The following is a 21,630-nucleotide window of genomic DNA, read 5'->3' on the forward strand; positions in this document are numbered from 1 at the left end:
TCCTGGAGCAACTGATTGTTTTATCATGGAAGAAGCTACACAACATAGCTGTTCATCATCACTTTAATGGTTACGTCACATGTTATTATGGCATAATGTGACAGTGGGTTAGCCCAAACTCTAACTGCATTTATTTCCTTCCCCAGAGAAGTCTCTTTTCTTCTTTTTCAATTCTTTTTTTCCTGCAAATTGGATTTTTGAATGTGTTTTAAACCCACCTCTGGATTTGACAACTTATATATAATTGCTATAAATGTTCACCAGTGGTTAGTAGATATTCCCCTTATATTCTCCATTTTCCTAGTCTTAGATCCTTTATTTGAAACCAGAAAGTATGTATTTTTGGAAATTATGAACATAAACCTACAAAGAGGAACTAGTGCCAGTGTGTTAATCCCCTCTGGAGAGTTATGTCTTCCCTTCACCTAACTCTAACCCTACTTACCTTTACACAAGTGGATGGGGTGCATCAAATCAGCCTTCCAAAACAGCAAACCCAGAGAATCAGTGGGTCGATCCACATCTGGGGTCACGACCTCTCGAGTGTCACGAAGTCTGCAGCTGTGCTTCTGGGATCGTTTTCTGGACCAAGTCGCAGTCTGTACAGTTCATCCGCTTCTCTTTGAGTGAGTAGTTTTGACCCTGTTAGTAGATAGCCTGGATGTGCAGTGGGTAGGGCTATTCAGGGATATGCTCTTCTTTGATCCAGACTCACACAACACTGCATGTATGTACCACAGGGGGGAGCTGGAGTAGTTCTTCTTGTATGTCCCTCTTGATAACAAAGACAGCATAACAGTCGCACAGTCTTCTCTCCTTAGGGATGAACCATAGACTGTAAATATAAGGGATGAACCTGGAAGCCTTGTGACTGACAGCAGATCACTGTCACCAACTGCAGGGGAGCCATCGGGCGGAGTGGAGCGCCTGCTTTGTCTCCCCTTCAAAACATTGTGTCACGAGGCTTGATCGCCCTCCTCCCTTCCTCCTGTCTCCCCTCCTCTGCCTCTCTCTCTCTCTCTCTCTCTCTCTCTGATCAGCCTGTTGGGTTTTCCACGTCGCTTTCCTTCCCCCGGCTGGGAAAAACCGTCCGCGGCCAATTAGACGGAATGGCGACAAAAGGACGAGCATGAATGGATGGATTCACCCCAGTGGTGGTGGAGCCAGGCAGGCAGCCTCTCAGTGTTCCTGTCCAAAGCAGCTGCTCATACCTCCTCTTCTTCCCCCCCCCCCCCTCTCTCTCTCTCTCTCTCTCTCTCTCTCTCTCTCTCTCTCTCTCTCTCTCTGTCTCTCTCTCTCTCTCTCTCTCTCTCTCTGTCTCTCTCTCTCTGTCTGAGCAGAGGACAGAGTCAGGTATGAGAGAGAGAAAACAATGAGCCTAATGTTAATTGAGATACAGGTCAGGACGCTCTTGTCTCCTCTCTCTCTCTCTCTCTCTCTCTCTCTCTTGTTTTCACATTCACTCTCCCTCCTCGGATCTCTCTCTCTCTCTCTCTCTCCCCACTTCTCTTGTCTAGCCTCAGTTTGTAAACAGATCGCTGCTGCTCGTGTGATTCGCTGTCTTTCTGTTGTCACCGCCCCCTCTTTCCTTCCTCTCTCTTGCCTGCCTGCCTGCCCGCCCTCCACCCCCCCCCCCCCCCCCTTTCCTCTCCAGCTGCAAACTCTTACAGTGTGAAGTGGCTGCAGAGCAGATGGCAGACAGACAGACAGACAGGCGGATAAACAGGAACCAGGCAGAATAGCTCTGTATTGGGTCGAGGATATTAACCGGGTTCCCACACCTTATTTCCAGGGCCAACTCCCTCAAATGCATGACCCAACAGGGCATAGTTTCAGACATGGATCAAGGTGAATTACTGTTACAATAGACATTTTATCATGAGAACTAGCAGGCTTCACAGAAGCTCACAGACAACATTTAAAAAGAGAGAGAGAGGCTTGAATGTGTGAACACGTCTCACCTGCGCGCTGTCACAGTGATGGCAGACTATATCAAAGGTGGACTTCAAATTCTATTCTTGCACAAAATTCAAGATTCAAGATTCAAGATTTTTATTGTCACTCCATGGTACAAGTATCACGTGTGAAATTCTTGTGCTGTGAACTCCGTTTACAACATAGTACAAATATAACAGGGCATTGAGTGCAAAAAAAACAACAAGAGGCACAACAATCAATAAGGCAGTATAGTGATAAGACAAGTCAGAGACAGTGGCATATTCACTGCACATAGGTGCACATGTCGTGTGCATACTTTAAGCGTGCTTAAACATTTTAAATTCGGCGTATTTGACATAAATATATAAATTCAAGCATGTTCAAATGTCCCACGTCTATTTATGTCTATTTTCAAAAACTCTCCAAGGCCTTGTATTTTTTCCTCAAATTCACACACTTTCACGGATTTCAAGGACCATGGGAACCGTGTCTAAAACTCATCCTGGAAATGTCAGTTCCCGGGGGGCAATAGGTCTCCTTCATTGCTCATTCATTGAATGAATGAATTATTTGGAACTATTTAAAAAGATGAAAGGATATCGAGCAGATCATTCTCTTCAGCTGAGAATCTTTCCTGGTGCAAACGTGCAGCCCCCAGCCAGTCACCAAAGAGCAGGCGCATCTGGCTTTTAAATGGGATTGTGAGAGGACAGTCTGATTGGTTGAATTGATGTTATGCCCAGATCACACCTGTGAATAATAATTCAGGTATTTAACCCAGCCTATTGAGCGCGTCCGCACAAGGCAGCACAAAGGGGAGGATTTGTGCCGTTTACTGTATATGGAATTTGTTCTCATATGCATGAGACACAAGTACAACTTTCTATTTATCATATTCTGTAAGCAAAATAGGCTCCATATTCTGAAATACCTTTATCACTAGACAGTTTTGTACCTGGGATTTAAGTAAACCAGGGCCGAGGCAGTCAGACCAAGGCAGTCGTCTGGACTTGCAGGGGAGCTGACTTGCCTGGTGTTGACATGGGAGGTTGGTCTGAGGCACGGGGGTTGGTCTGGGGCACGGGGGTTGTTCTGGGGCACGGGGGTTCTTCTGGGGCACGGGGGTTGGTCTGGGTGAATTGGGTTTTGCAGTGGTGGTGGTGCTGGGAGCTAAGGTTGAGGCTGACAAGGCCCGGGGCATGGGCGTGAAGAGGAAAAGCTGGACCTGGCCATTGGACATGACTGCCTGCATGAGCTGCTGACCGGGGGCCAAGGGATGATGGTTAGCCTCTGCGAAATTATTTGCAGCTGGCCTTGGCCCTGGATCATCACCATAGTCAGACCTTCCTCTGGAGGATCGCAGACAGAAGAAATCACACCTTCAGCCACTATTACGCAGTCGCATATACTTTGTTACACTGGAGGAGCAAATAACGTAGTGTAATAGATAGGAAGGGGAAAGAGGAGAGACAGGGGGTGGATAAAGGATGTTCTCCTCACCTGAGCCCCCTGCGTGAGCTGGGCCATAGTGAGTTTGACTTGGCCCTGCTAGCACCACACACGGCTGTCTGAGCTGTGGATACAGGCTGGCCACGGCCCATCAAAGCCTGCTGAGGCTGGCCTGGAGGAGGGGGTGGAGGAGGCCATATTTTTTTCCGGATGATGGCGAAGGCATAACCCGCCCCTCTCTGCCTCTGATTGGCCTATAGCGTCAAACGTTCATCCAAACACATTCGTTCGGCTATCCTGCATCTCTTTCTACAGTCTGTGGTCAGACTCAGTGGGTCAGACAGACAGCAGTTACGCTTGCTAGCCTGCATGAAAGACGCCACACTGTGTGTTTATGTTTTTAGTATAGTCTTATCTATGATTTATAACGCTTTATAAAATGGCTCTCTCAAATCGAGCAATCTGATTGGCTCATAACCGTGGTATAATGAGCATATAGGCCTACCACAGTCAATATACCACGGCTATGAGCCACTCACCGTGTGACGCAAAAGGCTCGGGAATGAGGCAAGCTGTTTGGACCTGAGCCAGGGGCACGTGGGGGAGGAGGGAGCAACAATGGCAGAAAGACACAAGGCAGCGAAGATCAAAACAAGACAGGCAAATTAGCAATCGGATTCAGATAGTTACTGCAGTACATTCCAAATGAAAACCAAATTAACTGTCAAGAAGGATCAATCTAGGTGAAAAAAAATCACAGTTAAAAATATTAATTTCCTGTCATCTCAACAACACTGTTGCTTGGCTGGCATGTTATTGAATGTGCGCCCTACATTACATAACATGCCTGTATGTTTCTGTCAGTTATACTGGTCGGTCGGGCCGGCCGGCCAGACAGGAAGAGACAGATACAGTGAACATGTCAGACTGACAGAGGGATCAGATGATCCATGCAGATGGAGAGGCACGCAGCCAGCATCATAAAGACAAACAGAGCAGGTGACAGACGACAGAAAGGGCAGCAGAGAGAGAGAGAGAGAGAGAGAGAGAGAGAGAGAGAGAGAGAGAGAGAGAGAGAGAGACACAGATGACAGACAGGGCAGCAGAGAGAGAGAGAGAGAGAGAGAGACAGACAGACAGACAGGGCAGCAGAGAGAGAGAGAGAGAGACACACAGACGGCAGACAGGGCAGCAGAGAGAGAGAGAGAGAGAGAGAGAGAGACATGTGAGCAGAAAGTTAAACAAGGTAGGTAAACATGAGAGGCCCACAGACAAGGCAGTCAGGTAGCTCAAACCCCCATGTGGCTCTGACAGATGGACCATAAAATAGACAGACAAAACCATTAGTCTGGAGGGGTGTGAGAGAAATACATTGAGACATACAGACAGGTTGGGGAGGGAGAGAGAGAGAGTTGGTTACAGTGTTGAGAGAGGAAACAGACGTTTGGGCGGGCGTTTGTTCAGTCAGGGGGGCAAAACAATTGGACACGGTAGTAAAACCATGATCAAAAATAATCTGAGTGTTTGAGTTCAACCTCAGTGGGCGCAGCCAAAGAACCAGTTTTTGGAGTTAGCTAGCGGAGCTTTGTTCTGTTACTTTTGCTGCTATTGTCATAAGTCGGACAAAGTTAGTTAGCTACAGTTATGACCACGAAATGTTTACAACCAGTTTAATGGTGTAAAACTCAAATGTAACTTCTTATCTTTCTAACGGTATATGGTTTCAATCATTTACTTTAGATTTTTTTTTACCAGAGTCGGAAAAAGGACGCTATTGCCGGTCATTTATTTATTTATGTATGTATGTATGTATGTATGTATGTATGTATGTATTTATTTATTTATTTATTTATTTATTTATTTATTTATTTATTTTGCCTTTATTTATCTGGTGGCCCTAGAGAGCGAGCTCTCATTTGCAGGACTGTTACAAAGAATATATACAAAGATTTACAGATAGAAAGGGTAAGAACAAAAACAATAAGGACATATGAAAAAAGCTGCGCGCTTGTCCTGAGTCGGTCACCCCTCTCTTCATGCTAATGTAAATAATGCAGTTAAGGCATTAAAAATCAATTGTTGAACGTCGGCCAAGCCTAAAGTAAGTGGACATTTAAATGTCCATGTACTCATATGAAATGTGATATGTAGGGTGACCGACATCAGGCGACCTCTAGCGGTCGCCCACAACGTGGATGCCTGACAAGACAGGGTACTGTCGTCACATGACTAGCGGTCGCCGCAGTCGCCTCGCCCGCAACGCCCCCACGTTTCTGATACTGATGTTGTGGGAGGGATGGAAAAAAAGTGACGCCAAGGGGTCAAAGGTGAGTATTTGACGAGTTGGGAGTGATAAGGGGTTGTAAGAACATGAAGAAATAGCCCTGAGCATCAGTACCAGACTGTGGTTTGTGATCATCGCTTCATCCTGCTGTGCTCGGCTTTCCTCCGGCTATTAACTGTCGACATTTGTTTCCCTATAACCATAATACTTTGTGTTTGGTGTCATTTCTTGTAGGCTAGAGTACACTGGAGTACTAGGAGTACACTGCTCCAAACATGATGGGTGTGAATGTGCCCTAAAGTTATAACCAGGAGAAGTGCAGTGTAACAGCAGACGAGCTGTGAAACACCTAGAGAACTAAAACGACACAATCTGCAAAATGCTTCAAAATATTAGTCGGATAATAGAAAGAAGCTGATGAAAGGAGCTAGGCAGCCCCTGACTCTAGCTCAGTCAGATAAAACAGCTGCTTGTTCTGTAGCTGGTTCAAATCCCACCTGCCTCACTCTTTATCCTCTGTGTTGTTGTCCATGTGAACACAGTGTGCAGAAAATCAGAAGGTGATGTCCAAACAGCTCATAGCTCAGCAGGATAAGTTGCTGTGTCACTACCTGACAGGTTGACTGTTGGTTCGATTCCCGATGGAGACATATTACTGCACTGTCTTTAGCATCACTGGCTGGCTGACAGAGCAGCGCAGTGCAGTGCCTCCTACAGGCAGAGACACAGAGACACAGTGCCTCCTACTGGCAGATACACAGAAATACACACTTTGGACAGACTGCAAAGAGGTCCAGAGCAACAGGCAGGACTGGCATCTGTACTGCTAAAGACATGTCAAGGTGGTGGCGGAGCAGGAATCAAACCGGCCACCCGCATGCTACCACGTCTCTGTGTGGTCGACATATCCATCACACCACCAGGTCCCCTTCACACTTATGACTCTTCTCTGGGCGCTTTTGTCTCTTTCCTCTGGCTGTGATGTCACCATTCAAAACTTACTGAGGCTCGAACCCACGACCTCAAAACTCTAACTCAGAAGCTCCAAACTGCTACACCACATTCCAACTCTCTGAGCTACTGGATCAACCTTCTGTGGCAGGTTTTTCTGAGGTTTTCACTCTTTCCTCTGACTGGCGACTTTCAAAATTCAGCAAATGTGGTGGAGGTGTGGGAATCGAACCAGGAACTTCTGCTACCTCTGTGTGGTCGCCAAACTCTACCGCACCACCAGCTCCACTTCACACTCACAGCTCTTCTCTGGGCGCTTTTGTCTCTTTCCTCTGGCTGTGATTTAACCATTCAAAACTTACTGAGGCTCGAACCCACGACCTCAAAAAGTAAAATGCTGACTGGAAAATGTAAAATACAAATGTATGAGTAGTTACCATCACCGTGTAGTAATGCAAATAAAAACATTATTTCAGCAGAATACTTTTAAAATATTAACAGAATTGTACTGGCATTAATCAACAGGAAAGGTGCATGGGAGTCAGGATGCAGGTAGTGCTAAAGCGAATTGTGAGTATATGAAAAATAATAAGCAAAGAAATGAAAATATATTTCTGTAAGTATAAAGAATATTGAAGTGAAATTGTTATTAACCCATGCAAAGCATTTTTCTTGGATTATTTTATGAGAAGCTCCAACCCCCCCCCCCCCTCCCTTTTTTTTGGGACATATTTTTGACATATTGACCCTAAATTGTCAATATGTTTGAATTGATTTAGTCTAATAGGACCAATTTTGGTTTGGGCAGCATACAGTATGCCAAGAGAAACCGTACCACACCGCCACCTGCCGGCTGGTAAGCAGAGTTGCAATATATATTGACTGACTCAACAGCTCCAGAAACCAATTTAAGCAACCACCAACCCAAGCTGACCATCCTGATTGTACCTGAAGGAAGCCTCACTTTCATGTGATCGAGAGACATAGAGAGACAGTGAGAGAGAGCGAGACTAAGAGAGTTAGGCCAAATTCCCGCTGCAAAAAGTTTGACCTGTCTGGTTTTTAAAATGTTACATTTCAGCTGTCAATCAACATAAAGCTGGTGTGTGTGTGTGTGTGTGGGGGGGGGGGGGGGGGTTCCAGTAGACTATTGTGACACCTTGCCCTAAAGCCTAAATAGTGAATGTGGAGTGACACCAGAGTTTTAGCACAGGTTTAAGCAACCACCACCACTACCACCCAAGCTGAACGTCCTGATTGTACCTGAAGGAAGCCTCACTTTCATGTGATCGAGAGACATAGAGAGACAGTGAGAGAGAGCGAGACTAAGAGAGTTTGGCCAAAATCCCGCTGTAAAAAGTTTGACCTGTCTGGTTTTTAAAATGTTACATTTCAGCTGTCAATCAACATAAAGCTGGTGTGTGTGTGTGTGTGGGGGGGGGGGGGGGTGGGTCATAAAGAGCTCTTCCTTTATGTTTTTTATGACATTTTATGCTTTATTGACAGACGTATCGTAAGAGAAGGACACAAGTGTGGGAGAGAGAGAGGGGGGGAGAAGAATATGCAACAAAAACCCACAGGCTGGATTTTTGAACTAGATCACTGTGGGAGGACTGAGGCTTACATGGTAAACTACAAACTGCCACCAGGGGACACCTTCTGGTGTTAATTAATAATTACTTTATTGAATAGCCAATCAGTATCCTCCAACAACCTGCTAGAGGTTTGAACTGGGGGTGGAGCCAAACCCGGTTTTCAGAAAAGCACAAATATGTGGGTTTTTACAAATGTTATTTATTTCATACAAATATTTATAAATTATCATTTAAAATGATTTGTTTCCTCTGTCTGTGTGTCAAAGTTTAGTCTGTACACATTCCAGCTTAGAACACACAACCTCTCCCTCTGAAGGCAGCTGACATAGACAGTGAACCACAAAGGCACTGCCACTGATGCTGTATTTCTCACTGTATGACTTTTGCAGTGCCTGGCTATAGGTCAAAATCTGGAAGAGGCTGTATTTGAGCTTTCAGTCAATTTAGAAATCGTTAAGTAGACTTGGTTGGACATAGCTAATCTCTGAGCGCTTTTGTTTCCTTCTTGTTTTGTCTCCTTCCTCTGGCTGTCGCCATTCAAAACTGACTGAGACTCGAACCCAGGACCTCAAAACTGATTAAGGCCTCAATACTGTGGGGCAGCAAGTCAACCCCCTATGCCACCAGGTCAGACTTCTTATGAGTGGTTTGAGCTACTTTTTCTGAGTAGCTTGTAGTTTCCTAAACTACATTTTGCCCAGGGTAGCTTTGCTGTAGTTGGTAGCTTCCTAAGCTATGCTTTCAAAGTAGCTTCCCCAACACTGACTGTCACAGGAAGTGTAAACACAACAGGAAGTAATTGGCTGACCCCTGTGTTGGAACATAAGGGGCCTAATTTGAAATGTATGTGTAAGTTTTGTAATATTTTCATTATAATTTGTATTATTGACATCCTCCATATATATTGTATGTGCATGTAGTTCAAGCACTCACTTAACTACTGTTTCAAGATCATTTCTTTCATGAATGAATGACTTCCACCCAGCTGAAAATGTTATTTCTTTATTCTGAATCAGTGACAATTGTTTGAAAAGTTCACTTGAACAGTGAATCTGCCTTGGCAATCCGTGACGAAAGCTGCCATTTTATGGATTATAAAAAGTTAAAATGATCTTTTTTGGAAAATACAAACAACATCATTACCTTATAAACATTCACTTCTGACACCAGACTCAGCCAAAAGATAATCAACTGTGGATCGCATTGAATACCTCACTTGTGGATGGAACTCACATTGAATTTTGGGAAACAAACTTATACATCTCAATTCAATGTTCCAGTAGCACTTACCTTCAGAAATCTGCAAGCATGGACTCAAATGTTTAAAGGTCAACAGATTTCCTCATACTGTGCAGAAACTGCATCAAATGTATATCTCAGGTTATATTACCAAAATAGATATATAATATATAAAAGAAATGTTGATCATAAATGTAACATAGTTCTTCGTAAAGGCTAAACAATATCAGCATGCAAATTGTTGATATAATGCCCTCTTATCCATTCTCAGATGCTGTAGTAATTTGACAAATACAGATTTTCAAACAAAAAAGTATGATACATCTTGATTACTACACTTAAAACTATTAAGATAACGCGGGCTAAATGTGTTTACTCAACAGTTTCATTTTCTGCTCCTAAATCTGCTGCAGTTTCCAAATTTAACCAAACAGATTATTCAGATTTATGACATTTGTTAACATTCAGCAGAACAGGTTTAGTGGATATTTGGATCGAGAGGCCAGGAACACCTATAGGCTACAGAAAGAAGAAAGTTCAAGGCACTCTTCTGGCAAAAAGTTGAAAAGCCTTTATTACGATGGCTATTTCATCATGAAATTATTAAAAACATAGCTTGTGCATGGTTAAAAAAAAAGGGGGGGGGGGGGGGGCTTGGATACAACCCATGTGTAGGGGGACAAACTTCTTCAGGGTATTTCTAAATACAGTTTTAATACAGTTTAGTGCAGCACTGAATTAACAAATTAGTCAATAATCACAAAATGAATCATAACAAACTTAGTAATGGGCGGTGAAACGTAGAAACACAATTCCAGTCACAGACAAAATATAACGTGCGTTAGAAAAAAAACAGGCAAATAAGTAACTACTCCAAATGTAATATCGAAATATGCATTAGAATGCCCCTCTAAATGAGACAAGTCTGCCATACAATCTAACTTTTGTGTATGTTTTGTTTTGTTTTGTGTTGTTTTAATTTTGTGATGCATTTTGTCAATATGCATTATGTCAATGTAAACTTATTAGTTATTATGTTGTATGCATCATGCCATGTTTTAATTATGCTGTTTTAATATATTTTAGGACCCCAGGAAGACTAGCTTTCACTATTGTGATAGCTAATAATCCAATCCAATAAAACAATAAACAATAAACTGTACAATTGTGAGTTTTTTAAATTTACCTTCACTCACAAGTGTCACTGAGATAACTGATGACTTTCCACAATGAAGTTGGAGCGCTTCCATGACCTCAAAATGTTCCTCCTTGGTGCCTAACATTGTTTTTCCAAAGAGGTGAACAGTCTGGTTTCCACTCCAGTTGAGCTAAAACGTATCTAATGCATCATCTCTGATGTTTTGAGGTTGCAGTGTTTGACAGTTTCTCTCTTTTTCTGATGTAAACCACACAATTCTCATTATTCTTCTTTCAATCCCCAAACAATACTCACAATTCCGGTCTGTGTTGTTGGACTAATTTCACATTGGTTTTTTTTGCACTTATTTTGTTTGTTCCTTATTTGTATTTATATACTTACCCTATTTTATTTATGTATTTGCTCTTATATATACTTTTTGTTATACTGCCATGATCTTGTCCTAATGGCATTAATGTTTAGAATAGCCTATTATTCTCCTCTGTAACTCCTAACCTCTTCTTTTTTCCATACATACATACATTCTGCTATATTCCTGTAAAGTGACTTATATTTCTAAAAATAAACCATTTGGGGGGGGGGGGGGGGGTTATCTGATTATCAACCTGAAGATGTGAAGATGTCTGGCAATTTATTAATAGGTTTTATTACTTTTCTGGTGCATTCAATGTACCACATTATCTGACAGTTATTAGCATACATAATCACATAATAAGCTGCTACAGAACCTGAGTAGACTGCTAGTTACAGCTTGACCAGCTAGCTTATGGCCAAAGGTTTCAATGAGAGATGCAAGACATGATGAACTAATAAGTGGCAATGCAAAAACTGTAGGCTTATGTGAGGACTAATATGAAAAATATCAAGGTTTCCTATTTATCCTATGCAGGACTCTGTGCAGGCAGTTGTTAACCAACTTTACTTGTGTAGTGAGGAACTTTAAATTCTATGATCACAAAAAATCGTCTTGGTGTAGTTTCTTTAGTGCTGACAGTCAAACATGCTTTCTGTTTCTATTCTAATAAATAAACTTTATTTCAATTAGGATTTTATAATGGATAAAAACAATGTCATCAGCAGCTGTCACCGTAGCAGCACTAATTCTACAGGAAGATTGTTGAGTACCAAAACAATCAATGCTGGAGTGTGAGAATAGACATTTCATTTTCCAGTGTTTATGATGCATTCATGCTCAGAGATGGAAAGCTGGGTAACCACAAACAGGTGCAGCCTGTAAAAACAACAGATATGTTCAAAGGTAGAGAGCAGCACCAGGAAATGCATTCAACCTTACAAATGAGTAGATATGGTGTTAGCAGTATGCTAGAAGGGGTTTTAAAATTGGAGTCCATGTAGATTAATAATGCAACATCACTATCTGCTCGAAGTTGGATCCTTGTTAGATCTAATGCTATATTTCTAGCTGTCATTGATGGCTTGAATCCTCAATAGGTTATCTACAGTAAGAGATTAAAAACTTCAACAGGCCTAATGAGGGACAGGTACTCCACAGCAGAAACTACTGTCTATCCCATAAACATGTGTTATTCAGGACCACAGAGCATCACATCTGATGGTCAGCTGTCCTGCCTTTAACCGACATAGATTCAGCCTATAGAGCCACAGCAAACATACAGTACTGTAACATTAATATTTGAATCCATTAATGAAGGGAGTTGACCGAAGAGAGTTTTCCCGTTTGGTGGCAACGTGTCTTAAAGGGATACACCACTTTTTTGGAAGTTTAGCTCATTTGCCACATCCCCCCCCCCCCCACATAACCAAGATACACCATGCCTTACCGGCACTGTCCGCTCAGTTTACAGTGAGCTACAGTCGTGAAGTTAGTAATTATCGCCATAGAATGGAGGCTAATGGTAGAGCTGTTAAAAATCTGCCAAAGCACACATCTCACGGCGCCAAAATACATGTTGTGCTTCGGGTACTCACCACACGATGAAATGTTAATCCAAAATGCACATAATCTGTCTTTTTGGAAGGAAAAGAGGTCGGCGGCCATGTTTGGAAAGTAGTGCCGGCTACCTCTTTTCCTTCCAAAAAGACCAACAGTATTGGAACAGTTTCCAATACTTTTGTCAAAGGGTCCACTTGGTTGAATGTGTGACAAGTTGTATTTATGACCAGGGGCGGACATAGTGGTTTGGGGGGCCCTAGAATCCCAACCATTTCCCCTTTTAATTCACTCCAATCCAGTACCCCTTTCTACATATGGGGTCTTGACCGAATTTCATGAATGAAGATCCAAGTCATGTCACCATATAAGGCATCATATATCACCCCGTCCTCAATAGCCAATCAGCCCATGGCATCGAGGAGCAGTTGAAGGCAGCGTTGGCAGCGGACCGGAACACAAGCCTTCACCCCAGGAAACAGAAGTGCAGAACTCTTTGCTGTCTGGTGAGTCAGCTGAACACATCCATCTCTTTCTCCATGGCGTCAATGTTATTCTCCAGGTTGTACTGGGCCCACTTGTTGAGCCTGCTGTACAGGGGCAGTCCATTCTTCTCTCGATAGAGGTAGACACCAGTTACCCGGTTCCAATCGGTGCTGCAGATGGGACCGGAGCTCTTGTGCTCCACGAGCAGCTCCTGCTCCTCCGTCTCCAACGCCACGAAGCCGAAGAAGTTCTTGACGTTCTCAGCGGCCAGGATGCGGGCGTGCAGCCCGGCCGTGCGTTGGAAGAGGTCCTGTTCGTTGGAGCGGTACTGGGACCAGTAGTCCTCCTGCCGGTATCCCAGGGGAGAGCAGCAGCAGCGCTTCACGCACAGCATCAGGAACACCAACAGGGCCATTCCCGCCACCAGCAGCCAGCCGATCAGCTGAAAGGAATGGTAGTGTCATCAAGCCATATAACTAGTCAGAGTCTGGAATTGATCAAGATCAAGCAAACGTCACCAGAAATGTATTTGGAAGCCCTACCTAAACAAACAAAATCACATCAGGGAGTCTTCACGACCATGATCTAAGCCTTTTTGACGTCACAAAAATCTAAGGACCAGAGACATTCAAATTCCGGTACACCATCGATAATATCATCAGTGACATCATCAGTGATGTCACATAGTATGCTTCTTTTCCCCCACAGAATTCTGACTTTAATCTGAGAATTCTGACTTTAATCTCAAAATTCTGACAGTAACTTCGAATTCTGACTTTATTCTCAGAATCCTGATTTAAAGTTATAATCTAAAATATTTTTAACAAACGATAAAACCACAATAGCCCTTCAAACAAACGAAAAGACACTTTACTACCTGAGATTCATATTTCAGTCCTCGCTGGATTGCCTCCCAGAAGCCCTGCAGCTCTGTCGAAACGCTTCCTGGACACGGGAATTTCGCCATTATGATCTTCGAGCCACGACCCAATGGGAAGCCCTCCAAGGTTTTGGGGTCAATAAACTCACTGAACGCACACGTGTAGGCCTCGCCCTGCAGCAGAGAGATGACCACCCAGGTCACCGGTGCGACCGCAGCCCGCCCGACGATGGTCCCCATCAGTGCGGAGGCCGCGACCCCCGACAGCTTCCGGCACTTTCTGAGGTGACATTCGAACACCATGTCCCAGGTGCTCTTGTTCATCATTATTCCTATGAGGAACAATGCCAGCGCAGGAACGCCGATGGCAGCCAAGCCATAGTGGTAGTTCCTCCCGGGGGAGCACGGGCAATGAAAGGCAAAAACATTGTAGGCGGTCTGGCTGGCCACCGTGCCCAGAGCGATCAGACCATTGAAGATCATCACATCTTTGCTCTTGAAGAAGAGGGAGGCAAACTTAAAGTTCTCTGTGACCAGGGCAAAAGCAGCCATCTTGGATCGTTATGGAGAGTAACAGAGGAGCGGCAAGGTTTTTTTAGAGTTTTGTATAACAGTAAAGTCAGGCTACAGAGGGGGAGAGAGAGAGAGAGAGAGAGAGAGAGACGGGGGGGGGGGGGGGGGACATGAATGAGACAACTCTTTAGATTGGGTCAGTCAGGGTGATTTAAGAAATATACTGTTGGCTTTGGTTATTACAGTAGAATGCCTGCCTTAATGAATGGACTCAGTATTCTTGCAAAAAAATAAATGTCACAATTAAGGCATGCAACAGCTAAAAAGAAAGACGAAAACATTTTGTAGAGTTGAAAAGGCATTCGACATTGAGTTGGACCCATACAAACAAGGCATGCAACTGGAGAGAAAACGGGATCACTTGGTCAAGAAGTCATGCAAACTTACGCTGCAGCATAGCTCTGAGGTGGGACATGACGTGGCTCAGAACCATTCAAGAACCAGTGAAGATCCCAAATCTTTGACTTTAGAAATACCACGAGCTTTCAGGAGAATTTGGGAAAAATAGACCGAACCCTTTTTAGGTTTGAAAAGAAAGTTCCCCTTTGTTGCTTGTATGTGTGTGAAGTCTGCCGGGCACCACTGCACCAATGATGAGTCATAGTCAGGAACTGCCCTCGAGTTTCCTCCCCAGTGGAAAAAACTTGGGTCTCTAAACTGGAAACATATGTCGGAGATAATAGAGCAAATATAGCAACAAGCCAGACCGCCATGGAACTAGAGTAGCCTGTATGCCTGAAAGAATCATGTTCTTTTTATATGCAAATGCTCATTTAAAGAAGACACAGAAATCACTTGATCATTGAGCCGATATGTGTTCAAAGACATTGATTGATCCAGGACAGATTAACTGACAAAATTAACATTTTCCTTGAAAATGTCAGGATGTGTTCTTACTGCGCATAGCCGCGCTTTCTCATTAGATGGATTCAGTTGTGCAGAAAATATGTTTGTGTTGAGGCTTACTTTAAAGTAAGTGAAGAAACATGATGGTTTCATTGGGATGGGTGTATTCTTGACACAAAGATCCGAGATAAATCTCAATTAATTAATCGCCAAATTTTAGATTTGAAAAGAGAATTCCCTCTTTGCTTGTGTGAGCGCACTTGTGATTCAAGTGATTGTTAGGAAGTTCTCTTGTTTATTTTGCACTCGATTTGCTAAACTTTCACACGTGTACAGCAACACATGAAATAGCCCATTAAAAAAAGCGAAGTGCTATATACTCAATGAGTGATCGTGTTTTATGTTTGACCCAAATACTCTCTTCACCATTGAGCTTAACTATTACTGAGTGGGATGACATTGTCTAATAATCCAATAAATATTTTTTAAATTGTACATTTAGAGAAAACAATTAAAGCAGGACTTGTAGAGTGCCTCCCCAAAGTTTGCATGTCTCCATCAGTCTGTGAGGGGGAGGTCCATGTCAGGTCAACAGCCTGTATGCAAAGCCAGCCAGCCAAAAGAGCAAAACATATTCAAATGATCCTCACAACATGAGTTGCCCTCACTTCATGCAACTCTTTTGAACGTCTGAAAGAAGACTCAAGTGAACCACCATCAGCACATAAACAGCCTCAGCGCGGAGATCCTTCACCAACACTGGATACTACATGTGCACAGACATTCACACACACATTCATAGGCATGCACACATGTATGCATGTATGCATGTATGAACACACACTTTTGGGCACATGAGACAGTAAACAATCTGTGGTGTGTTGTCATATGAGAGAGGTCACTCCAGTTTGACAGCATTTTGGCATGCATTTATATATCCAAAACTGACACAACCGGTCTTGGGCCTTTCAGATGATATCCAGATGGACAAAGTCAAATATGACAATATTTTTTACCAAATACCTGGATATCGATATTGCGACAATATTGTGGGAATGAGTATTGGTTCTTCCACAACATTTTTAGACAATGAGATTTTTGCTAAATAATCATCAGTAGGCCTAATGTGGATATAATGACTATATGGGTAAAGACAAATATGGTAATAGAACAGTCTGGTAAATGCAGAACATTACATAACTTTACAGCCTTTAAAACCAGGAAAAGAAAAAACATGCCATATCAATATATTACGAAATCCAAAATCTAAGATATCTAGTCTCATATCGTGATATCGATATAGTATCGAGATATTGCGCAGTCCTAATCCAGATGTACTGTATATGCTGTAGTACATATAGGATATAATCTGTACACTACACTGTATGTTGAATGTAGGCTATGTAAATTAGTATGGTACATGAACTATATATAATGGTTATGTGAAAGCCCTTTGAGACTTGATGATAGAGGAGGACTATGAATAAAGTAGACTAGACTAATGTGTGCGGTCAAACTCGAGCGATTTTTCGCACTTGGTGTGTGAACACAACACTAGACATCAGAATAGAGGGTCTTCCCATCGTCGTCCTCCCAGGTCACGCACGCCCTCGGCCTGTAGGCTCTCCTGGTCACGTCTAGTTCAGGTTTACAGTAGTACCACTTGTTCAAGAGCTGATCCACCTGCTCCTGCTTGGTTATCCCGTACAGTCGCTCCTGTTCTCCCTCACCTTCCTTCTCCTCCCTGTGGCACCTAGCGAAGGGCGGGTGGGGAAGGTGGAGCACGGCGTCCTCCCTGATGTCCTCAAAGAACTGCACCACACATTTGCGGGCAAAGTCGCGGGCGTGCAGGACGCAGGTCTCGTCGAAGAGCTTCTGCTCCACGTCCAGGTAGTTGCTCCAGTAGCGCGTCTGCAGGAAGGTGGCGTGGTCGTCGACGCAGGGCTTGATGAGGCGTCCCAGTGCTCCCAGGAGAATCAGGAAGAGGAGGATGGACCAGCCCACAGCCTAAGCCAAGGCGAGGACAGTTAGCCACACAAAGCCTACAAAAGGTATTCGTCATTTAGCCCACTGACGATGAAAAGCCTATGACGGGTATCAGTCAACAGAGCCAATTGTCCCTGATGCAAATGATACCTGATATGCCCACATTTGGAGAATGGTGGAGAATGGGTTTGGGTACACAAGCAACCAGCAAAAGCCTGTCCAGCTGACTAGTACGAGTCCCCAGAACATCGATGACTTGTTAAGCTTCAGCATTATTTCACAATTAGAGGATAATTAAACGAGGATGCAGGAAAATGACTATTTCAATCAACAATATCTATCTAACTATATCTATATACCTAATTTTGCATCACATCCATTTTGCATCACTTGTGAGGCAGAACTATTCTTCACGAAATGATCGATCACATCAGGGAAACAATGGAAGCGTAAAACCTGGCTGTAGACAGCGGCCAATTTATCTCACCTGAAAAGCTTTTTGACCATCCATATATAGACCCTTTTCATGGGGGCCATTTTGTGTCAAAAAGGCAGGGTAAACACAGGTGCAAGCAAGACACTAATGAGGGTTTCCAACTTCCATGATCGGAAGGAAGGGTGTGTGTCATGGGATTGTGGCTTACTTGCGAATAGCAGCGGACGTAACGAGAGACTGCTTTGCGGAAGGAGCTATTCCTGAAGATGACGTCTTCCTTACAGGGCACTTTAGCCATGAGTTTGATCACATCCAGCCCTGTATTGTTGGGCATACCTGAGGACAATTGAAATGAAAACATCAATCAGAAACATGACATGAACAATAGATGTTGATTTAAATACAGCACCAAAAGTAATAATAACTGACATTGCACTCGAGACTACGACCTTGATTGTGGATTCCTACAAAGCTAAAGTTGACATGACCAGGCGAAAATGTTAGTAAGTGTGGCTCCAGGGTACCTGTGAAGGTTTTGGGGTCTACGTTCATACTGTAGGCACAAATGAAGATCTTTCCATCTAGCAAAGTGACCAGAATCCACACCATCGGTGCCAACAAGGCCCTCTGGAGCATGGCAGAGAACAGGTATCTGCAGGGAGAGAGACAGCATGGCAGAGAACAGGTATCTGCAGGGAGAGAGGAGCATGGCAGAGAACAGGTATCTGCAGGGAGAGCATGGCAGAGAACAGGTATCTGCAGGGAGAGAGGAGCATGGCAGAGAACAGGTATCTGCAGGGAGAGCATGGCAGAGAACAGGTATCTGCAGGGAGAGAGGAGCATGGCAGAGAACAGGTATCTGCAGGGAGAGCATGGCAGAGAACAGGTATCTGCAGGGAGAGAGGAGCATGGCAGAGAACAGGTATCTGCAGGGAGAGCATGGCAGAGAACAGGTATCTGCAGGGAGAGAGGAGCATGGCAGAGAACAGGTATCTGCAGGGAGAGAGGAGCATGGCAGAGAACAGGTATCTGCAGGGAGAGAGGAGCATGGCAGAGAACAGGTATCTGCAGGGAGAGAGACCTCCAATTTTCAGCCATCAAACCAACACACCACAGCGTGCCGTTACTGCTAAGAAAATAAAGTTGAAATATCGAGACAAAATTGAACCACATTTCGTCTAAAACAAATTGGAAACTGTCGTTCGCAGCCTTCTGCTACAAAAAGTGCTAGATTTGGTGTTAGCCAATCTACTTTGTGTTAAATGTGTATCCAATTTAAAGATGATCATGGCAAAATCAATGGTCAGCTTTCCATCCAGGGTCCTTTTGGCTTCCACGTTAAACCGGTCAAAATAGGACAACAGCTAAAATAGCCAAATTCAGCTCACTGAGAATAGGGAACTCAAGATGATTGACTTTCATTGAGACCTTTTTATAACTTGCGTTCTCAAACTCATCTGATTCTCCTTATTTACATCTTAGTTTGTGATTGGTATAGATTTAATAAGGGAAATCAATAAGGGATGCTGGCAACATTAAGAACCTATTGGGTAGGCCTATAACTGACTGATCCAGATCTTTTCAGGCGATGTAAAAAAAAAAAGAAGCAGCAGCCAAACAGTCAATGTTCAATTGAAGAAACACTGGACCTCTACCTCCGTTTACCTCTGTAACATAATGGACAAAACATTTGAATAAATGACATCTGGGGAAAGAGGTGTTGGACTCACTTAACCACGGCAGGATTTTTAGACCTTTTCCCAATGGGTCTCATCCACTCGTCCATCATGACGCCTGTATGTCGATTCACCAGGACCCCCAGGAAGAACAGTATGATGGGCGGGACGATCATCACGCCCAGGGAATAGAGCTTGTTATATTGAGGAAGGCAGGGGCAGTTGAAGTCAAAGCTGGTGTAGAGCTTGACACTGACCAAGGCCAGTACGATACAGATGCCATTGGAGATGGACTCCGAGTTGGACTGAAAGTACTGCAGGACTAACTTCAGACGCTCCATCGTTTCAATACGAGGTCACAATAGCTAGGTGATCCAACTGGTGCCGGGGTCGAAAGTAGAGCTGGGCAATATGGACAAAATCAAATTATCACAATATTTTTTGACCAAATACCTCGATATTGATATTGTGACAATATTGGTGCTTTCACCAAATATTTGCCCAATGAGATTTTTGATCAATAATCATCAGTAATGTGGCTATAATGACTAACCAGGAAGACAACACATAAATGCCATATCACAATATTATATCCAAAATCTAAGACGATATCTAGTCCCATATCACAATATCGATGTCATTTCGATATATTGTTCAGCCCTAGATCAAAGCACTCTGAACTTTACTTGTTACAGCTTCTATAATACACTATGAAGAAAAGTCTCTAGTTGCAAGGAGAGAAAAAAAAAGTGTCTAGAAAACTGATCAGATACACAATTCACCCTACCACATTAAACAATAATCCACCTTGAAGAACGGCCTCAAGTCCACAATCTCAGTGAATGTCAGCTTTCCTGGGAAGAGCCCAGGCACGCGGACGGTCCTGCAGTGATCTCTGTATGCAGCCAGGCAACTCAGCTGTCTGACCACACCCCGCTTTCAGTGTCGAGCATCAAAGGCTTTTGGAGTGAAAGGAAGGTGTGGAAGTTCCTGGTATTAAGGGGTAACTTAAAAGTAGATGGTACTGAGCTTAAAGGAATAGCTCGCCAAAAAATTTGATCACCATCTACTACTCACCCTCATGCCAGTTGAAACAGTTTGTCCATGTTAACACAGGGAGTTTTATCAGCACAACTCCATAGCGGTCTTCTCCAAAACGACTGAAGTCATGGGGACCAGACAGTTCTTCTGAGTTCCAAAAAGACCTACAGAATATTTACATGACAACTTAGTGTAAAATCTTAACTACAGTTGATTGATTTGCAACAAATAATGGTGTGCAAGTCCTTCTATTCAGTGCGATTGTTTGGTTGTTTTTGTTCTGGAACGGTCTCCATTGACCTCGGCCGTTTTAGAGAAGAGGGGGGATATCTGGGTAGTGTAGAGGTAAAGCACTCATCTACCACCGGGTTCCATTCCCAGCAGCCGTACTTCCAGCTTGGTCAGACGTTCCTACAGACACTATTGGCCGTGTCTGCGGGTGGGAAGCCGGTAGGTATGCGTCTTGGATCGCTGCACTAGTGCATCCACTTGTCAGTTTGGGGGGAGGGGAACTGGGGAGGGATAGCATGATCCTCCCAGGTGCTACGTCCTGCCAGTGAAACCCCTCGCTGTCAGGTGAAAAGAAGCAGCTGGCGACTGCACATGTATCGGAGGAAGCATGTGCTAGTCTAGTCTAGTGCCCGGATCAGCAGAGGGGGTGGAGCAACGACCGGGACAGGGGATTGGCCAAGTACAATTGGGGAGAAAATCAGAAAAAACTTGCCCAAAAAAAAAGGCACTAGCCGAGCACAAAAAGTAACCATCTTGCTTTTATTAACTTTGCCAGGAGTTAACTAGCAGGAGTTCAATGGGAGGGAGGAAAGGATTTCTAGTACTCATGTACCATAAGTACGGTACTTGAGTTTTCCAATTCAGTTGTTCAAATTCATACTTCTACTCCTTAAAATTTAAAAAGGAGTTCTTCTCTGTGTCACACAAGACCAATGTATCTTAGCAAGTTAACAAACCACAGGCTATAGCTACAGTTCTCAGCTTATAGTTTATTTATAGAAAAACATTTATAGAAAAACATGAAAATAAAAGAATGTTCCAAGAATGCCTGCCTGTGCATGAAAGTGCTTATGAACATGTTATATCTTACTGGACATTTAAAGACCAGAGAGACTAACAGCGCACTGACTCAGTGCGCTGTTAGCCTCTCTGGTCTACCTTGACTAG

The 21,630-nt window shown here is 43.6% G+C and overlaps 3 protein-coding genes across 3 annotated transcripts in view; all 3 read right to left on the bottom strand.

The window, feature by feature from the left end:
* The window catches only part of LOC310788969 (RING finger protein 122), a 13,934-nt gene extending 12,528 nt beyond the window's left edge, over positions 1 to 1,406 (bottom strand). Inside the window, exon 1 of the mRNA XM_083650575.1 lies at positions 446 to 1,406. Coding sequence (XP_083506701.1) covers positions 446 to 470 — 25 coding nt within the window. The 5' untranslated portion in view covers positions 471 to 1,406. The remainder of the gene's footprint in view (positions 1 to 445) is intronic.
* An 11,569-nt stretch (positions 1,407 to 12,975) lies between these two features.
* On the bottom strand, positions 12,976 to 14,445 carry calhm2.1 (calcium homeostasis modulator family member 2, tandem duplicate 1; the record flags this gene model as incomplete). The annotated part of the gene is made up of 2 exons (XM_083650850.1): positions 12,976 to 13,455; positions 13,891 to 14,445. The coding sequence occupies 2 exons, from the start codon at positions 14,443 to 14,445 to the stop codon at positions 13,039 to 13,041; spliced, it is 972 nt and encodes a 323-aa protein (XP_083506976.1). The 3' UTR covers positions 12,976 to 13,038.
* Positions 14,446 to 16,607: 2,162 nt separating this feature from the next.
* On the bottom strand, positions 16,608 to 19,751 carry calhm3 (calcium homeostasis modulator 3; the record flags this gene model as incomplete). Its single annotated transcript, XM_083651136.1, has 4 exons — positions 16,608 to 17,319; positions 17,943 to 18,070; positions 18,259 to 18,386; positions 19,465 to 19,751. 4 exons carry the CDS (start codon positions 19,749 to 19,751, stop codon positions 16,867 to 16,869), a joined length of 996 nt encoding a protein of 331 aa, XP_083507262.1. The 3' UTR covers positions 16,608 to 16,866.
* Positions 19,752 to 21,630: the final 1,879 nt, after the last annotated feature.

The sequence above is a fragment of the Poromitra crassiceps genome (assembly GCF_964638095.1).
Source record: "Poromitra crassiceps genome assembly, chromosome: 14".
In the NCBI taxonomy this organism is placed as follows: Eukaryota; Metazoa; Chordata; class Actinopteri; order Beryciformes; family Melamphaidae; genus Poromitra; species Poromitra crassiceps.